Source organism: Saccopteryx bilineata, chromosome 2 (genome assembly GCF_036850765.1).
Source record: "Saccopteryx bilineata isolate mSacBil1 chromosome 2, mSacBil1_pri_phased_curated, whole genome shotgun sequence".
NCBI lineage: Eukaryota > Metazoa > Chordata > Mammalia > Chiroptera > Emballonuridae > Saccopteryx > Saccopteryx bilineata.
In genome coordinates, this window is record NC_089491.1 from 189467636 (window position 1) to 189487605 (window position 19970).

The 19970-nt window shown below is 35.0% G+C and overlaps 2 protein-coding genes across 8 annotated transcripts in view; one reads left to right on the forward strand and one right to left on the reverse strand.

Moving 5' to 3' along the window:
* Positions 1-19970, forward strand: part of FLT1 (fms related receptor tyrosine kinase 1) — a 314728-nt gene that overhangs the window by 256835 nt on the left and 37923 nt on the right. The gene's annotated exons all lie outside the window — the stretch shown is intronic.
* PAN3 (poly(A) specific ribonuclease subunit PAN3) overlaps positions 1-19970 on the reverse strand; it is a 147821-nt gene that overhangs the window by 7252 nt on the left and 120599 nt on the right. For 5 of the 7 annotated variants that reach the window (XM_066258947.1, XM_066258951.1, XM_066258950.1 and 2 more), the window contains 8 exons: positions 19004-19165; positions 18659-18775; positions 18470-18571; positions 12759-12924; positions 11693-11783; positions 7503-7642; positions 4558-4687; positions 4035-4099 (listed from right to left, as the gene is read on the reverse strand). In XM_066258947.1, coding sequence (XP_066115044.1) covers positions 4035-4099; positions 4558-4687; positions 7503-7642; positions 11693-11783; positions 12759-12924; positions 18470-18571; positions 18659-18775; positions 19004-19165 — 973 coding nt within the window. Of the gene's footprint in view, positions 1-4034; positions 4100-4557; positions 4688-7502; positions 7643-11692; positions 11784-12758; positions 12925-18469; positions 18572-18658; positions 18776-19003; positions 19166-19970 lie in introns of those variants that run through there. The other 2 variants (XM_066258948.1, XM_066258952.1) reach the window with 2 other exon arrangements.

Below are 19970 nucleotides of genomic sequence, written 5' to 3' on the forward strand. Positions count from 1 at the left end.
TTAGATAAAATAAGTTAATTGCCTAGAAAGTCAACAAAAATATATGATACAAAAAACAGAAGAAAATATTAGAAAATTAGTTGTAAAGTCTAACATCTGAACAATGGATATTTCAGAGAGAGAAGAGAAGTTATCAAAGAAACAATGACCACAACTTCCCAGATATAAAGAATGTAAGCTTCCAAGATGAAAAGGGCCACATGTTGATTCATCGGAATGAATTAAAAACCCCACACCATGGCACATCAGTATGAATTTCTGAACATCAGTGGTAAAGAGAAGACCCTAAGAGCAAAAGGGGAGGGAAAGGATTTGGAAAGAAAATGGTTTTAAATCTGTCTGCAAGTTAAAAGACAAAGGAGCAATGCCTTAAATTTTGAATGAAACTATCATTACTATTACTCAGCTATGTACTATTAGAGGTACTAGCTAACAATCATTTAAGAGGAATTAAAATTATAGATATTAAAAAGGAGGAAATATAACTATTAATATTTGAATATATAACTCTATGCCAGGAAACCCAAGAGAATCTACTGAAAAACTATAAAGTAATAGGGTATAAAATTTATAGAAATCAAGAATTTTTATGTACATTGATAACAAGCAGTCTAAAAAACAGAATGGGGGGAAAATCCCATTTATAATACAGGAAAAAATACCCGAGAATAACCTTGGTTGCTGTAATTATACAAAGAACAACTTGCACAATGAACACTACTAAAGCAGAAGCCAACAAATCCAATGACATGCCATTCTCTTGGTTAAGAGACCTCAACCTCAAAAAACACGTATGCTCCTTAAGTTTATTAATAAGCTTAACATGTAACCTTCTCAATAAAAATTCTAGGTTCACTGACTTTTTTTAAACTAAAACAAGTTGATTATACAATTTATACAGAATATTAAAGTTTTAGAAAAACAACAGAAAATAAAACAAACATAAGAAATAACTAGCACTGCTAGATTTTAAAATGTTAGTCCTTGAAATGGTATGAAACATGCTGCCCTAAGCCAGTGGAGGAAAGCTAGACCACTGAATAAATAGTTTTTGGACCACTAGGTAGTCTTCTAGGATTCATAGCTTACATCCTATATATAAAAAATTTTAATATAAAAAATATAAATATTCTAGAAGAAAGCTAGAGATAATTCCTTCATAATCTTGCAATGGAAAAGGCCTTCCTAATTTCCTAACTATGACCAAAAATCTAAAGGCATAAAGGAAGTTTCATCAATTAGACTACATATATAAATGCCTACGTGGGAAAAAATTAAGCAGTCAAAAAAATAAATAAAAGAAAAACAGAACCCCCCACACACAAAGGGTAAATCTCTCTAGCTAAAATATATCAAAAAGAACAAAACAAAAATATCAGGCAACATGCTCATTAAAAAGAACTACAAAATGGCCCTGGTGGCTCAGTAGATAGAGCATCGGCCCAGCCTGTGTAAGTTCCGGGTTCGATCCCTGGTCACATCACAGATGAGAAGCAACCATCTGCTTCTCTTCCTCCGCCTCTCCCTTCTCTCTTCCCCTCTTGCAGCTAGTAGCTCAACTGGTCTGAGTGTTAGCCTGGGGTGTCTGAGGATAGCTCAGTTGATTTGAGCATCAGCCCCAGATGGGTTACCAGGTGGATCCTAGTCAGGGCACATGTGGAAGTCTATCTACCCTCCTTTCACTTAAAAAAGAAAAAAGAATACATAAAACTGTACTTATCAGGTTCTCAAAAATCCAGAAGTTTGAGAAAAGTATTGTTGGTGAAAGACCCTCATGCATTGTAAACCCTTCTTTAATAACTGTTAAATTATAGTGACATTCCCACTGACCTAACTATCACAACTGGGCCTATATTTATGCATACACACAATGAAGTATTTAAGTCAGTCCCTTCAGCATTGTTTATACTAGCAAAAGACTGAAAACAACCCAAATGGCCATTAATAAGGAACTGGAAAAGCAGTGCATCCATAAGATGGACTATCAAATGATATGACCATAAGATACGAGGAACAGAGTGATTTGGTGAAGAGCACAGACTCTGGATCATAATGCCTGATTCGAACCTGGCTCATATACTTACTAATTATGTGATCTTGGACAAAGTATCTACTTTTCTTTTTTTTAATTTTTAATTATTGATTTTAGAGACAGTGGGAAGGGGGGAGAAGAAGAGAGTGGGAGACAGAAGGCGGGGAAAGAGAGAGCAAGAAACATTAATTTCCCATTCCATCCATCCAAGAACTAATTTTAATTTGTTAATTCTTGCATGTGTCCAGACCAGGGATTGAACCTGCAACCTTGGTGTATCAGGACAAAGCTCTAACTAACTCAGCTACCCAGCTAGGACAAAGAATTTACCTTTTCATGCCTCAATTCTGTTAAATGGGAATATCACAGGGTTGTTATGAGGATGTTAGGTCATGTTTGTAAACCACTAACACTAAACGTGTCTGAACAAAATGATTTCCAAAATATATTATCATAGGAAAAAAAGTAATATACAAAAAAGGCAATTGCATGGTTTATAAAATTTGTTTATGTCAAAAATTGATGGGTGAGAGTAGGGTATGTGTGGGGAAATAAGAATACAATCATAACCTGGGAAGTATGTATCAGAAACTAATAAAGGGTGGTGGAGAAATTAGATATTGGGCATGTCAGGTATAAAAGAGAGATTTGATTAATTTTACTGCAGACCCTTTACTACTTTTTTTTTAAATGTGTTCATATGCAATCTATTCAAAAGATTTAATGAACAACACAAATTTTCTATGGACAATCTACAATTTTATACCTAATCATACTATTAATAAAGTATGAAAGTAGAATAAAGATATTTTCAGACTGGCAAAAACTCAAAAAACTCACCTTTTCTCAGGAAGCTACAGGATGTGCTCCAATAAATAAAAAAAAAAATAAACCAAGGAAAAAAGCAAGAAACGGGATATCCAACACAAAGGGAGACACAATGAAAACTCCCAGGATAAAAGTGAAGGGAAGCTCCAGTTCTAAAGTGTGAGTGTGAGCAGGCTTAAAGCACAACCAGCCCAGATAGGAACAGAAGGACAGAGGCTCCAGGGGCAATTTCTCTAAGGGGGAGAAAAAAAAGAGGAACTGATAGGTTACCTATTTTTGACCATAAGGAAAGGTGTTTTATAACTCTGGCAGAGAGTTTGGAATAAACTGGCAGTAAATAGCTTTTCATTTGTTTAGTAGTTATGTATATAAGATAATTATTAACATCATGAAAACAAGAAACAATACAAAAGAATCAGTTATAACTTACTATGTGGTGCTGCTATTAACAGCATTTACCTTGTTATAATAATGTAAACAGTGAATAAGAATTCAAAATTTATGGGTTAACTGGTTGTGTGTGAGAGAGAGAGAGACAGTGTGTGTGTGTGTGTGTGTGTTAGCATGTGTGCATGCATTTTCAGTCAGGGGAAGGGGTTTGAAAGATAAAGCCTCTTTCACAGGACAAAATCATTAGCTGAGTTAAATAGTGAACAAAATCAAGAAAAAGTACTACAGGCATACATTTAAAAATAGAGATAAATGCCAGAAGACAAAAGTTTCTAAAAAGTGGTTCAACATACAGCCATGTTCTCTTCATTTAGAAAATTAGGAAAAATACAAATTGAATCTTTTAACTTTGAAGAATGGTAAGTGGATTTGAATTCTGTGGTCAAAAAAATCCCTCAAGCAATGAGATTTACCTGTCTCTGTGAACAGAGGTGACATTCCTGAACTGACCCTTACACTACAGTCACAACAGCAGTGAAGCTGCCCTGCCTGCCTTTGCCAGTTGTGCATATGTACATATGTGTGTGAAATCCTTAAGAACAACCATGCCTAGGCTGTAATTAAAACATAGCACCCTAATGACTCACAATAGACTTAAGGTCACTTAACATGAAAATTTTTCCCTTTTTCCAAATAAAACCAGTAAGAATAAGGTATACTCATTCTTGTTATGTAAAACCATGCCCTTGATTGAACATGCATTATAAATACTGTAAATCCTTACTCCGGCCTCTCATTGATTGTTCCCAATTTTGCTAGAAGCCTAAACAGTCTTCCATTTTGAACTTCCTATAAAACATTTTAAAAAGAGACAGAATATTAATGTTCCAGCTAACTAAACATAAAAGCAAGTTTACAAAAACTGGTATCCTGTACCAATAGTACCTTTAAGCAAAAAATCTTAAAAGTCCAACCTTTTGGTTATACTTTTAAACACAATATGTCCATGTCATTCAACAGTAGTTAATACTAAATTAAACAATTGGCCATTTAAAAAAATTGTTAAAGTCATTTACATAAAAAAAAATCAAGATTTTTGTCACATCACTATACAAGCTCATGAACAAAAGAGAAGAAAACAAATGCCACACAGGGAATTAGAATACTAACCATTAAGTACGGGAAAAGTATTTGCAAACAATCTTAGCCAACTACACACTATATTCTGGACAATATTTACTAAGCTTTATATCTATTTATACACAGAGATGCAAGCCTGTATACAGGCTCTTAAATGCACTCTTTACCTTTGCAAGGTCCTCCTCTATGACATCATTTCTCATTTGAGCAGCATCCAATTGAGTATAAAACCGAGCACCAATCATAGGCATGATGTCATTGACACTTCGCATCCTGTTTTGGTCAGTCAACAAATACCTACCCAACATACAGAGAAATCACTTGAACACCAAACATGCAATTTGAAAAATAACCCACAAGCACGCAGCTGTCACTGCTGCTCCCATATCAGTGTACACAATTTTGAAAATATTTTTTCATGCAAGTCAAGTTCACTTTCGGAGCTTAATAATTATATTTCTTTTCTTTGGAAAACCTCAAGAGCCAATGGAGAACACGGTCTTTCTCCACATTTATATTACGAAAATGAGGAAAGAAAACTGAAGGTGCCCTTACCATTTCCATTTCTAAACCCTTCTTTACAACTGGGAGATGAAAAGATGGTTGCATACTTTTTTGGAGACGTGAAATAGGGGTGGTTGTGTAGGAAAATTTTTCGTTGCTTCTCAAAAATAATTTTTGAAACTAAAACTGGGTCTTCAATTTTGATAAACGAAATGAGCCTCGGCTTTTTAGGAAATTGTCCTCTGCTACTTCATTTACCAGCTGTAATGGTATATTAATTTCGGAGAAATCTTCATGTACTAATGCACATCAGAAAGATCAATTAAGTTTCTTCTATCATTACCACTAAGACAGGAAAAAATTAAGTTTTAAGGGCTACCTTCTAGAATTACAGTAATTATCACTCACTTCCTACTGCTCATTCTGACAGGTAAGCCATTTGCTAGCCACTCTCAGTAAAGCAGCCTCCCACTCTTTCACGCTCTGCTTATAGTTGCCCTCTTTTATTCACAGGACTTTTCATTATCTGCCAACAGCTTACTTGTTCACATGATTATTAACTCCTCCCCACAGGGTGGAAGCTGCAGAAGATGGGAATTCTGTGCACCTGTGCAAAACATCTTAAGCACCTGGCATTTGGCAGGCATTCTTTCATTAAATAAATGAATGACATATTCAGGTGGATAATCTGTATCTTAGCTATTCGTCTGTATTACTGACATATTTACATCTCACTACTCATACTTACAGTTTTACAAACTATATGACTTTAGCAAGTTACTTTATCTCTCTGCCTCAGTTTTGCCACCTTTAAGATGGAGTTAATAATGATACCTAATTTATAGGATTACTGGGAGAATTAAGTAAATTAATTCATATCAGTCTGAAAGTATGTGATACATAGTTCACTATTCTATGAATATATTATTTAATAGTAAAGTATGACCTTTCTGTTTATTCACTTTTTATTAAGAAAAATTTCAAATATTTATGCAAGTAGAGAAAACTACATATTGAATCTCCATGTACCCATCACCCAATTTCAAAAATTATTAATCTATGGCCAACTTTGTTACATTTATATCCTTCACTCTCTCTTTTTTAAAAGGACACTTTGGAGATTATAACTTGAGATTAGAAACATCCTAGGTGTTGCAAACTAAAGCTAGGAGTCACTGTTGTGATAATATATGAAACTATATTTTCACTTAAAAGAGAAATCATCTTATTTGACTATTAACAGGAACCAGGTACCACTGGCTTCAAGTGTTCTGTCACAAACAGGGTATTTATGACAATGTAACAAAGCACAGGTGGGCAGCCTCATCCTCCATCCCTTAATTCCAAGCCCCAAGGCCAGTCCAAAAGGAAACAGGATCATCCAGGGGTACAAGAAAAACCAGAAGGAACAACTAGAAGCTAAAGACTGAAAAAGGAAATAAGCTCTAATTGCTTTTAAATCTTTTTTTTTTTTAAAACAGGAACAGAGAGAGAGTCAGAGAGAGGGACAGATAGGGACAGACAGACAGGAACAAAGAGAGATGAGAAGCACCAATCATTAGCTTTTTGTGGTGCATTGTAACACCTTAGTTGTTCATCGATTCCTTTCTCATATGTGCCTTGACCGTGGGCCTTCAGCAGACCGAGTAACCCCTTGCTCGAGCCAGCAACCTTGGGTCCAAGCTGGTGAGCTTTTTGCTCAAGCCAGATGAACCTGAGCTCAAGCTGGCGACCTTGGGGTCTCGAACCTGGGTCCTTCTGCATCCCAGTCCGACGCTCTATCCACTGCGCCACCACCTGGTCAGGCTCTAATTGCTTTTAGAACATAATAGGACAAATCTCAAAAGAGACTCCCTAGTACTTGTTCCTGTTCTCTAGAATAACTTAGGGTTGTCCACGCTCCAGAATTCCTGAGTATTAGAGGTATCTTAAACAGGGAGAAGTTCTTCTATGGTGACAGTAGTCCACAGTGGGTTTCTCTTAAGCCATATTCCTTTCAAACCTACACACAAGGATTCCTTGGGATCTGAAAATGCTGAAGTAGAAGCACAGAGACCTTTACATATACGTATGTTTTCTGGAATGGGTGCTCTGGCCATAGAACATGTAAGTGAAATGCACCTGAGGTTTACTTAGGTCAGTTTTCACAAAGAGACTGACCACTCTCTTGAGCAGCACTATCCAATAGTACTTGCTAAGATGATGGAAATGTTCTATGTTTCCAATGTCCAATATTAGCCAAGAGTTACATGTGGCTTTTGAGCTCTTAACACATGGCTAGTGCGGAAGAACAAAATTTTAAATTTTCATTTAACTTTAATTAGTTTAAACTTAAGCAGTCATATTTAGCCAGTAGATACCAATAGTTTTAGAGGGTATACTATAGCAAAATATTTAAAACATCAGTAACTGATTTAAACACACTAGTTTATAAATTTATCCCAAGAAAAATGTATTTAGCAATAAAAATAAATTACAAGTTGCTTAACTGTGTTTTGCCTGATTTTAAATAGTGGAAACTAAAATGAACAGAATCACTGTAAAAAGGACCCTAGGAAAAAGCTGTCTTATCTCATATGATCATCACATGCTTAATATTAAAACTTACAGAATCAGATTCTTCAGGTCAGAGGAGTAGTTGATTGTCACCAGTTCCATGGCTTTCTGTAAATTCTCTCGCTGAATTCCTGCCAAAGAGTTGCAAGCCAAAGCCAACACAACTTTTCCTAATGATATCAGATCTGCTTGCTGACATAAAAAAATAAATAAGCTTTTAATTTTTATTTTATAGGAAATTTAATATACTGGCATTAATGTTGGCATGGGAAAACTCTTGTACAATGAAGCTGCAGAGCTCAGCACAGGGGTCTCAATACTGGTGACCATCAAGATCAGCGGGGAGCCTCTTCACCAGAGACTTTCTTTCCGCAGGTCTGGGCCTGGGCCCAGCATTGTTAAAGCACCCAGGTAATTCTCATTAAGGTAGCTCCAGGGCTATCCCTCAAGAAACATTACTCAAAAATTCATGTGCTAACTACAGAATTGCTACCTAAAATTATTAATTTTTTAAAAAACTTAAATAAAGCTGATTCTCTTACTCTTACAAGAAATTTAAGGCTGCTTTATTATGATCATTAAAATTTGTGATATGCACTTTTCTCATCTCCCATGATGACTAAAATAGTGTGGGCATTGGAAGATTGAAGAAAAGTTATCCCATTATCCCAAACCCGACACCAGCCATTACCTGATTTCAAGTATGCTCTCTAGGACGCTGAAAATGCCGCTCCCACTGTGAAAGATCTCCAAGTCTGTTGTAACCACCAGGTTTCCTACCCCCCCCCCTTTTTTTTTTTTAAGATTACCATTCTGAGGCCTTTCATCTAAAAGGCCTTTCAAAAGACAACTGGTTGGATTGAGGTGAGCTCTCCATTACCTATTTTAATTCCAGGAAATAGATACCCCAAACGGCCCTGCTTGGCAGGTAACTATTAATAAGCATACACCTGGGAGAATGGAGCAGCTCAGATTAAGCAAAATCCTCTGAAGTAATTTCTACAGAAAACTGTTAAATCTTCAAATTCTGAGATCTCATTTGAATTACTGGGTACACTGTTCATTTCCCAAATATTGGTTTAGTAAGAGTTGTTTTCAAACCTAGCTATCCATTACAATCACCTGAGGAGCTTAGAAACCAAACAAAAAAACACCCAGTGGCCACCCCTTCATCTCTATTCTGGAGCTATTATTAATCTGGGATAAAAGCCAGGTAATGGTATTTTTTAAAACTTCCACAAGAGATTCTGCTATGCAGCTGGAATTGAAACCCACCCACTGACCTTGTGGAAAGTTTATAATGGTACATTTGTGACATCGGGAGAGTATTTCAAGGCAATCACTAATGAAACTTTAGCACTATATAGCTATCCGTAACAAAATTCTACCCAAATAACATCTAAGAGGAAGTCACACTCCATTACTAAAACAACATGAAGTTCAAATTTAAATATTTATCCCACGTTAGAACATAAGATCCCATAATCAGTGGAAAAATGATTAGAAAAACAAGCTACTTTGAGTCTATCAAGACAAGAGCTACCAAGAATTCATGGCAGAAAAACTGTTTAAAACTTCATTACAAGTGCAGAAGTAGGAGCCAGAGGTGGAAGGGAAGGTGGCATGGGAAATGTCACTGCTGCCATTGTTTCTTTCTCTGAAGGGCGCTGCCATAAACGAACTCAAGAAGAATTCCCTTCAGTCATTCTCAAGATCAGGTAAACATTCCAAGTTACAATAACCAAATCATAAATCAGTGCATGTAAACTCTAACTGGAAATTTCTCTAAAGTGTTGCAATCCAATGTCATCAGCAAAGCAAACTGAGAGTTGTTATTTATCAAGTATGTGAACAGCATGTATCAACACACAGCTTCCAAACCCTGAAAACAGTAGACTTTTCTGGTTAGCTCCACCCTGGATTGATACTGTAACTAAACCTCCCCCTTAGAACATCCCATTAGTGCCTATCATGAGATAGGAAAACAAAAGTCCAAGAGAACTGAGGGACTGATGGGTTTATAGAACAGAAGCATATGACTTAAGTACTTTCTACCACCTTTCTAAAGCTGGCTCAAGGTAGGAGTACTCACTTTAGAAATAAAATATACATGTTCCATAACCCTGATTAAATGAGAACTAATTTTTTTAAATAAAAGGCATTAATTAGAAACTCAGTAACTCTCCTTATTTCCCAGCTAAATTAATCATCCAGTGTTATTTTGCTTCTTACTTCCATCTGGTTTTTCCCCCATTTGTTGAATTCTGGAGATCCCCCCCCCCAACTCATTTTCAGTTTCTTCCAGATTCTTGATGTTTTGATTTTTTTAATTCTATCTATGGCTCTACTTATGTTCATTTTACTGAAAGTCAGTCTCTATTCACGTGTCTGAGATAGACTATGAAAAATAGACTACAGGAAACAATGTACTCCTTGTCCTCTTCTCTATAAAATCACAGCCCCCTGTTTGAAACTATCTTTAATTCTCTCCTTTACCTTACATATAAGCTATATGAAAACTCTCCCACACATATATACCCAACCCCAAAAAAGAGAAAGAAAAGAAAACCTGATATATCCTTTACTCATGAAAACTAAAGGGACGGTGACAACGGGTTCAAAGTAGCCTGAGTTTATGAATGAAGGCAGCCACTAACTTACCAATCAGCTGCCCCAAATGTTTACTTAAAAGTTGTTTGTTTGGAACTCTGAGATTACTTTTTCTTATGAGGAATTGTTTTTCAAGGTTAATTTCACAACCCATAACAGAACTGAAATAATGTACATTTGCGAGGAAAAAATGGAAAATGATACTGCTGTGACATTCACTGGGGAAAAAAATCAAACTAGGAAGGGTGTTTTTAATTCAGACATGAGTTTCCAGATACTTCCAACAGAGGTTATTGGCAATAGTTCTAAACAATGTCTACTTTCTCTTCAAAAATATAAAACTGTCCGTGAACATCACTAGTATTTTTAACAGTCAGTAGTCACTGTTAGCACGATTATGAAGAAAAATTTTCAGAGCCAGTCAATAAATATAAGACAGAAAATAAGAAGAAAAGTAGGTAAGAAACAACTACCCTAGACAAAAAAGGAGGGAGCAATCCTCCTTAGGCAGAAGGAAGCTGCTGCCACTGGGGGAAAAGTAGCCAGATTCTTCCAAGTAGTGGCCACTAGGTGGTGCTACCAACCAGGACAGCTTGGCTGCTGTTGAGGTGAGTACAAGCAGAGCTGAAGGGAAACAAGAGAAGCCGCCTGCATACAACTAACTGAATGAGATTGCATTGCCTCTGGTGAGAGAAGTTTATGCAGGAATGGAATACTACACACTACCTAGACTCTACTCCTCAGTCTGTCCTTTCCTTTTTGTTCTGAAATTTCGTTTTACAGTAAGTGAACTAAAATCTTTTTTCAAGATTTAAACAGAAGTCGAAATGAGAAGGGTAATGGGAAGGTAAGGTGTTCTTGGTTTTCCATGTAACAAGAAGAAGAGATTCTGCCTGTATCAAACAAAAAAATTTCTTACACAATGAGAATATTGCCTTAAGATGACAGTAGCATAGCCTCCAAAGAATGTATTGTAATAGGAACGAATGACCTGAAACATACTTTAGCCATGTCATTTGCACAGCATAATCAGGGCCAAAACAGCTACACTTAACACTCCTTGTAGACAGCTTCTCATTCTATACCTTAGGATTAATAAAAATAAAGAAATTGCTCAGAACATAATGGGATTTAAATCCATACTATTATTATAAAATCAGACTATAACCAAATCCTGATAATGTACAAAGAAAAAAATTACTTAAAAATGGCAATACAACACTATTCCTTTGAAAGTATTTCTAAAATTTTCAAATTGGTAGTGGAACAACTGTTCTAAAAGGGAAAAAGATAAAAAAGCTCATTTAATATAATTCAATCAGCTGACCAATTAATCAGTTTTAAACTCTGCTGAGGACAAATTCTGTAATCACATAAATCTATTTTCATTTGAACAGCTAGAGTCAGACACTGTTATTAATTGTATATATTCCAACTTATAAGGGCTCTCTCTACACTAAATGCATCACAGTGATTAAGAAATACATATTCAAACTTAGCATAAAGACACCCAGAATAAGTTGAAATCTACACTTAAAACCTTGAAGTATTTTAAAATAAACAAAATTTGTCTTTTTTAAAGAAAAAGATCAAGCCTTAAATTATTAAGTATTCATGTTAATTATGACTCACCTGGTATTGAGCCATTAATGCCAATGGGTTATTATTTTGACTGTTATCAAATGTTAAAACATCAAATACTCCAACACAATTTACTCGCAACCTTTAAAGATCAAAGAATTTAAAGAAAATAATTAAAATGAGATCTAAAAAATTATATAGTGGTGGAAATTTATCATTTCCTATATTTGGAAGGATCTCAGAATATTATCTACTCTAATCTCCTGTCCTACCCCCATACAGCCTCTACCAATCACCAAGATGAGAAAATTAAGATTCAAAGACATCAAATGATAGACCTTGCTAATACTTGCTGAAGATATATTAGGCAACACTGGAAGCATGTTACATAGTAATTCATTCAATCCTCTCAATAATCTTATGAGATAGGTACCTTATAAATATGAAAAATGGAGAGATTAGTACCTATCTCATAAGGTTACTGAACACATAGAAGTTAAGTAACTTGACCAGGGTCTTAAAGACAGCAACTAACAGCCAAGATGGGAGCCCATGTCATCTGGTACTCTTGAGCTCTTCATGTTATGCTGCTCAAGACAATTCTCAAAATTACAACTAAAACGACACTCTGCTGAAGTCAGGGTCTGTGTACTCAACTCTATCAGTGGTTCTCAAAGCATGGGACCCAATCAGCAACAACAGCCATTACCTAGCACCTGTTGAAAATGCAAATTCTCAAGCCCCACTCCATATTTACTGAATGAGAACTCTAGGGCCGGAGCCTAACAATCTGTGCTAAGTCCCCCAGGCAATTCTGATTCATACTAAAACTTGAGAACCACCACTGTACACAGGAAAGTGGTACTGACATTACCTGTATATGCCCCCAACCCTAGCCATACATACCTCCAAACCCTTATAAGATTCTTGTTTTATAAATAGACATTTTATTAAGAATTCAACATTTTTTTAAAACTTACAAATGAACTCAAAGACACAGCAATTCTTCTGGATGGAATATATGAAAGGTAACATTAAAACAAATCCTCATGCTTTATTTAAAAGTTGTCATAGGCTAAATGCTCAATAAAGAACACAAAACTCAAAATGCTAGTACCTTGTTTTCCCAGTTATAAGAATCTTTGTTGGGTCCATAACTCGACATGCCAAACCTGCTGTATGAATGGTACGCAATGCTGAACTCAACTGGACAATATATGCCCAAATAAGAGATTCTGGCAACAATCCAGCGTGCTGTCTGGGCAATGGTCCATCGTGTTGACCTATAAAGTAAATAATAATTTTTTAAAATCTTAATTTAAATAATAAAAGACTAAAATATTCAAACCATAATTAACAGAAAATTTCATTTATATTCATGGCATATTTTGTTCATTTATATATACATACATATATAAATTTAAGTTTAGTCTGTAAGTAAGAATTTAAGAAACAAACCCAAATTTCCCATTTTGAGAGTATACCTTTAAAATGTTAGCAGTAGCAGAGCTCTCACTGAACTGCTCTCTTCTGTGACCATTATAATTATTGAACAATAAACAAAAATTATTTAAAGAATACTTAATTGTGGACCGAATCAATGTAAATTCTGATTAAAAACAAAGTGCAGAGATTATTATTTCACTTGAAATGTGGAAATCCCAGCCTATGTTCAGGCATGTGAGACTTGTTCTCTGAGGGAAATAGAAGTCTCTACCATCACTTATGCTGAATATTTTCCTCTCCTTGTACTGCTCAGCCTCCTCCACTACAGCCATGTCATTTAGATATGACACTCAATTCACAAAAATATGAATAGAAAACACTGAATGTCACTTATGTGTAAATATGAAACAAAAAAATCTGGTCTACTGTGAAGAGTCATCATTTTGATTCTATTATTACAAGTGCTTCTTATTATTATTTTCTAGGTCACTGTTAATCCTTGTATCAGTAGAAAAGGAGCCATATAAATTTAAACCAGATTTCCTAATTACAGTAGTTCCCCCCATCATCCGCAGTTTCATTTTCTGTAGTTTCAGTTACCTGATATGGATCACAGTTAGAAAATATTAAATTGCCCCAAACCATCAACATCATCTGCTACTGATATCTAGCCATCAACATCGTCATGGCTCAAAGATCCAGGATTTCCCAAAGCAAAATATTATCAAAGACAATAGTAGCCAACCAATATGTCACAATGCCTGTCATTCACCTCACTTCATCTTATCACATAAGCATTTTATCAGCACACATTATCACAAACAAAAGGGTTAAATACAATAATATATTTTGAGAGAGACCAACTTCTATAAATGGTATGTTGTAATGTAACTTTTATTTTCTTGGTTATTGTTGTTATTCTCTTACTGTGCCTACTTTATATATATGATCTGGCACTACTCCCAGTTTCAGGGATCCTTTGGGGTCTTGGAATGTATCCTGTCAATAAAGGAGAGACTACTGTATTTCAGGGAATAACCTTATAAATCCAAGTGTTCATATGGTTGTAAATAAATCTTTTTGAACTAGGTCTAAAACAACAAAGTAAAATGGTTAATTATGGGGACAATATATAGCAAATAGGTACTGTACTTCCCCATGTATAAGATGCACCTTAATTTTGGGGCCCAAAATTTAAAAAAAAATGTATTTACATAAAGTTATAGAACTCAAGTATTATTCATCATAAAATTAATACAACTCCTCATCACTGTCAAAACTCCCATCCATTAGCTTGTCCTTATCTGTGTCTGATGATGAATCATTGTTTTCATATATTGCCTCGTCCTCAGTTCCATCTATGGCATTTGAAATGCCACACTTCTTAAATAACTTGACAGTGATCTCAATCTTGATATTATCCCAGGATCTTTTCACCCAGGTACAAACTTCTCCTATACTATAATTGGTTTCTTCACTCTTCCTGATGGTGTCAAATTGTCCCCAGAAGACTTCATTCATTGGTTCCATTCATCTCTCATGGCAGCTTTGAAGGGTTTGTTATTGCTGACATCAAGTAGTTGGAGCTGGATGTCAAGTCTCCAAGTATGATGGCAGTTTTGTTTTTTGCTCTGCAGCCATCTTCCTTGTGGTTTTTGTTATGTGCACCCTGAACTGATTAAGCACTAATAGGGCAGGTTTACGTAAGAGCCCACCTGGTCTCCTTCTCCAAATTTTCTCAAACCAGATCTTCAGCCCATCCTGATCCATCCAGCCCTTGTCATGAATGTGGATAATCACTCCTTGAGGAATGTCTTCTTTTAGCATTGTTTTGCTTTTGAAAATAAGCACAGGAGGCAGACTGCTTCTGATGGCACAACAAGCTAGAACAACTTTATAATGTCCACTTGTCTTCTTCACAGGTACAGTTTTCACCTCCTTCTTATCAATAGTTCTGTTACTTGAGAGGGACTTTGAAGAGGGATTTTGTCCATATTTGCAATCTGTCCCAACTCAAACTGATGTGTCTTCTGACATGGGATGACAAAACGATGAAATTCAAGGACCTTCTGCTCATAGCTTTCAGGCATCTTTTGAGCAAGTCTGTTGTGTGTACACATGCCTAGTCCATTCTGTTTCATGAATCTGAAGCACCAATTTTGTCCTCCTTTGAAATCAGTAACTTCTTTTTCATCAGCAATTCTTCTTGCCTCATGCTGAACCATCTTTGTGGACACAGGAATTCCAATTGTCCTTTGCTCTTCAATCCATATGTTCAATTCTCTCTCTAAATCAGGCCATTTAGCTGACTTGCCTCTCATGGCCTTCTTCTGCCATGGCGTTTTCAGTAGGGTTTCTTCTCCCCATATCCAATATCGGATTGATTTCTCAGTTGGAGGAAGCCCAAATTTACGTTCAGCAGCACGATTTCCATTCACTTTTTGCAAACTGGATCACTTTTAACCTGAATTCAGTACTGTACAAATATCTTTTCTGAGCCATACCTGGGCAGAATGTGGCAAAACGTAAACTACCATAATATACCTGTAACAAGTGTGAAACAATGAGCGCAAAGACAACAAGCACAAAAAAGCAGGAAATCCAAGTAAAAAAAAAACCAACCACTGTATAAGACACACCCAGTTTTTAGACCCCAATTTTTTTGGGAAAAGGTGCATCTTATACATGGGGAAATACAGTACTTATGTCTTGGGATCAAATTTCCAGGATAAAACAAATAGAAAATTGAAAAACTGCTATCCCTCAATTTAGACAGAACTAATAATAATAAAATCTGAAAACAGCCTGACCAGGCAGTGGCACAGTGGATAGAGCATCAGACTGGGATGCGGAGGACCAGGTTCGGGACCTCCAAGGTCACCAGCTTGAGTGTGGGCTCTTCTGGTTTGAGCAAAGCTCACCAGCTTGGACCCAAGGTCGCTGGCTATAGCAAGGGGTTACTTGGTCTACTGAAGGCCCACAGTCAAGGCACATATGAGAAAGCAATCAATGAACAACTAAGTTGTTGCAACGAAAAACTGATGATTAATGCTTCTCATCTCTCTTCGTTCCTGTCTGTCTGTCCCTATCTATCTCCCCCGCCCCCCGCTCTCTCTCTGTCCCTGTAAAAAAAAAAATCTGAAAACATTAGCTCTAGAGATAAAAGTGGCTCTAGTGATAAATACCAAGAAAAAGTCAAAGACAACTATAAAGAACTTAAATAAGTTTTATTAAGTATTTAATAAATTTGGTAATAAGAAAAAGAAATAATTATAACAAGTGCTTACTGTGTGCCAGATTCTGTCTAGTTACTATACCCACATTTTCTCATTTTAAACCTCTCATCACAACTCCAATATAACATGATATTATTATTATTCCCATTTTCTAAATGATCATAATAGGCAATTTTGGAGGGCTAAGTTAACGAATAGTATAAGAAGGGGCCAAATATATGGTGACAGAAAATGGTTTGATTCTGGGTGATGAGCATACAACACACTATATAGATCATGTATCTTAGAATTGTATACTTGAAACCTATATGATTCTATTAACCAATATCACTGTTATTTAATAAAAATAAAATGAATAATCACAGACATTAAAACAAATAGAAGAAAAAATCAGACTTCCATCTATGTTTCTACAAAATTATATAAACACTGGCCTTATTTTCTTTTTTAATATTCACATTGGGAAAACAAGATTGCCTTGTAACAGAATTTGCTGTAAATGAAAGTATATACGGTATATTTGAGGATGTTACTACCATTCAAACAGTACTTTCAAATATTAGAAAAAGGACTGATTCCAGTGAAAATGTTTACATTATCAAATAACTAGTCAATACCAAAAACAGAATTAAGATTTTTTAAAAAGCTGGAAAGAAGTACAATAAATCAGTGGTTTTCAACAGGAGTCAATTTCCCTCCACCCCAAGGGACATTTGGAAATGTCTAGAGATCTTTTTGGTGCCACAACTGGAGTAGGGGTTGCTATCAGCATCTACTAGTGGGTAGAGACCAGGGATGCTGCTGAACATCCTGCAGTGCCCAGGATGGCCCTTACAAAAATAACTATCCAGTCCCAAATGTCAACAGTGCTGATGTTGAGAAACCCAGCTATAAATTAGAGCCAACAGTCATTTCACAGGTGGTATTACTAAAATAAACTTGAACAACTACAACTATGTTCATCTATAGAAAAAGTCATACCACATCCCCTTCAACAAAATTATGTGTCTACAGATGATATGGCAAAAGGGGAAAAAAATGACCACACAATATGAACAGGTTTTTAATGTGAAACAGCCATGTAACCACAGCTCTCTTTTTGTAACTGTCAGAAGCAAAATTAAAAGTAAACAGAATATATTTTTATCCATAATTAGAGTCCTTAAAGGAGTCATAATACAAAATATACTGTCATGTGACTCAAATCTTTCTCCCTCCGTAGTTTCTCTCAGTATGTATTCAAGAAAATCTTTAAAATATTAAAAACTATGGTAATGAATACAATGCTTCTTTCCTACCCCCAAACAATAAAATGAAACAAACTTTCCCCTCAAATATGTAACTTAAAAAGACTTCTTCAAATGGAATTACTTTACTCTGAAATGATTTATCCTTTAATAAACATTTGTCAAAATATCATTAAAACATTCTGGTTCTTTGCAATATTATTATAAAGGGAGAAAAAAAATATATTCCCTGTTTAAGTAGAAGTTACCTGAAAATTTACTTTGAAGATTAGTTCCTTAAAGAACATGGAATCCTACCTTTAAACAAAAGCATTTGTTTAGATAATCTCATAAATGATATACAGTCATACAGAACTCTGAAAGTTATTATACTCAGAAAATATAAAAATTAAGAGAAAAATACTTATAATAAATAGAAAATGCAATATGATATAAAATAAAATTAAAAACAATACGAAAGGAAACCAAATAAACCAAAACATAACACCAAGACTGGAAAGAAATCTACTGAGAGATTCACAAATTGTGTTTTGTGTGGTAAAGCTACAGGGCTAATTTTTCAATTTACTGAATTTTCCAAATCATCACTACTCAGAAAGCATTATATTTTTAAAAGAAAAAAAACTTAAGGGATAAAACTTCTATCATGTTATCAGTTATTTAAGTTTCAGATATCCACATGAGTCTTTCACAACTCATCTTCATCTCAGTCTATACATATTAGATATTATTTCCTAACTTGTTACAACTTGACCCCATTTCTTTTTAAAATGCAATAGGGTCTTTAAGTGGAATGACTGCAGGGATAAACTTACATGTACTGTATTTTAAAATACAAACTACTCTCCCAGAGAGCAAAAGCATTTAACACACACAGCAGGCTTGCATCTTTTCCTTACCCCACTTTCTCTTTGTAAAATAGGCATCAGCATTGGGGTCATTAAAGTGTCTGCTCATCATAGTTTCTCCTCCAGCATGGAAATCATATGCAAACACAAGAGCTTAAAATAAAATACAAACATTCATTACTGTAATCTGGCTTCAAACAGTGAGGCTCACAAACAGAAAGACAATTACAAATTACTCACAAGGCTCTGCAAATGCTTTAGTGGTAAATACCTCACGCAAGGTTACAATATTTGAGTGCTGAATTTTTTTCCACATATCGACCAACACCATGCACTTTGTGTTAACAAGACGAAAACCTGAAAAAAAAAATTTTTTTTCTACTAAAAACTCTCAATGACATCTCCCCATATTGAATCAGAAATGTGAAGAAAAAATACCATGTTATACATTACTATTAGTTACTAATTGTCAAATGAAATAAATTTATCCTTTAAATTCATATAGTAATAAATACATTCAGGAATCTCTGAATAATCTTAGCCTCAATAATATGTTTCTAAAAGAGGATAATTTATCTTCCTTACCATGTATCCTCCGAAGGCAATAAGGCAGATCATCTTTGCTATTTACGGCTTTGTAGCAAGATGTAATATAGCCAAAATTACTTGATTTCTGTATCCGGTTGGGTGGTGGCAGTGGTTCTAGAGGGAATAGGCTATGGTAGCTGTCAACTTCTGCAGGGACTGCTAGAGCAATTTATGGAAAGACAGATGACTTAACTTGTAGACATTCAGAAATGTCTCAGAGTAATAAAGAAGAAATCAAACTTACTATAAATAACTGGTACCAAAACATACTTTATATTCAAGAACAATGTCAACATTCATAATTCTATAAAACAACTGGTTCTATTATTAACAAAAATAGACATTATAAAACAAACACAGAACTAGATTCCTGACACTCAAAAATATTTCTTTTATAGCACAATACAACAAACATCAGAAACAATTTGTTATCACTTAGAAACATTAAACATTCTCATTCTGATGTTGAATGAAAATCAAGATAGAATTTCTTTCTTTAAATATTCTATTTTTTACAAAATATATTTAGATAATGGCATTAAGCTGTGAATTCTTATTGTTAAAGCATAAAGAAATTAAAAGAAATAACATTAAGTTGAAGAGTATGTATATGTAGTATGCCTGTATGTATATATATGTATAAATATGGCAATCTGTATAAAAATTCTCCAACCATTCAATGGGATTGCATACTTTAATCACTAGCAAAACATAAAAGATAACTAAAACAACTTGACCACCATGCCTGCCATGTTCCTCAAAGAAAGAAAAATATGTTTAAGAATATATAATGCATTAGGATTTGCTTGTGATACTATTAGGCATTAAAAACTGTTTATGTTGAATCCTAATTTCTTGACTAGAAAGTTAAACATGAAAATGTACGGACTGGTTGGTTTCTTTGTTGAGTATAGGTAATTTATTTTCCCTTCTTTATTGCTCCCTATTATCTATAATAAACATA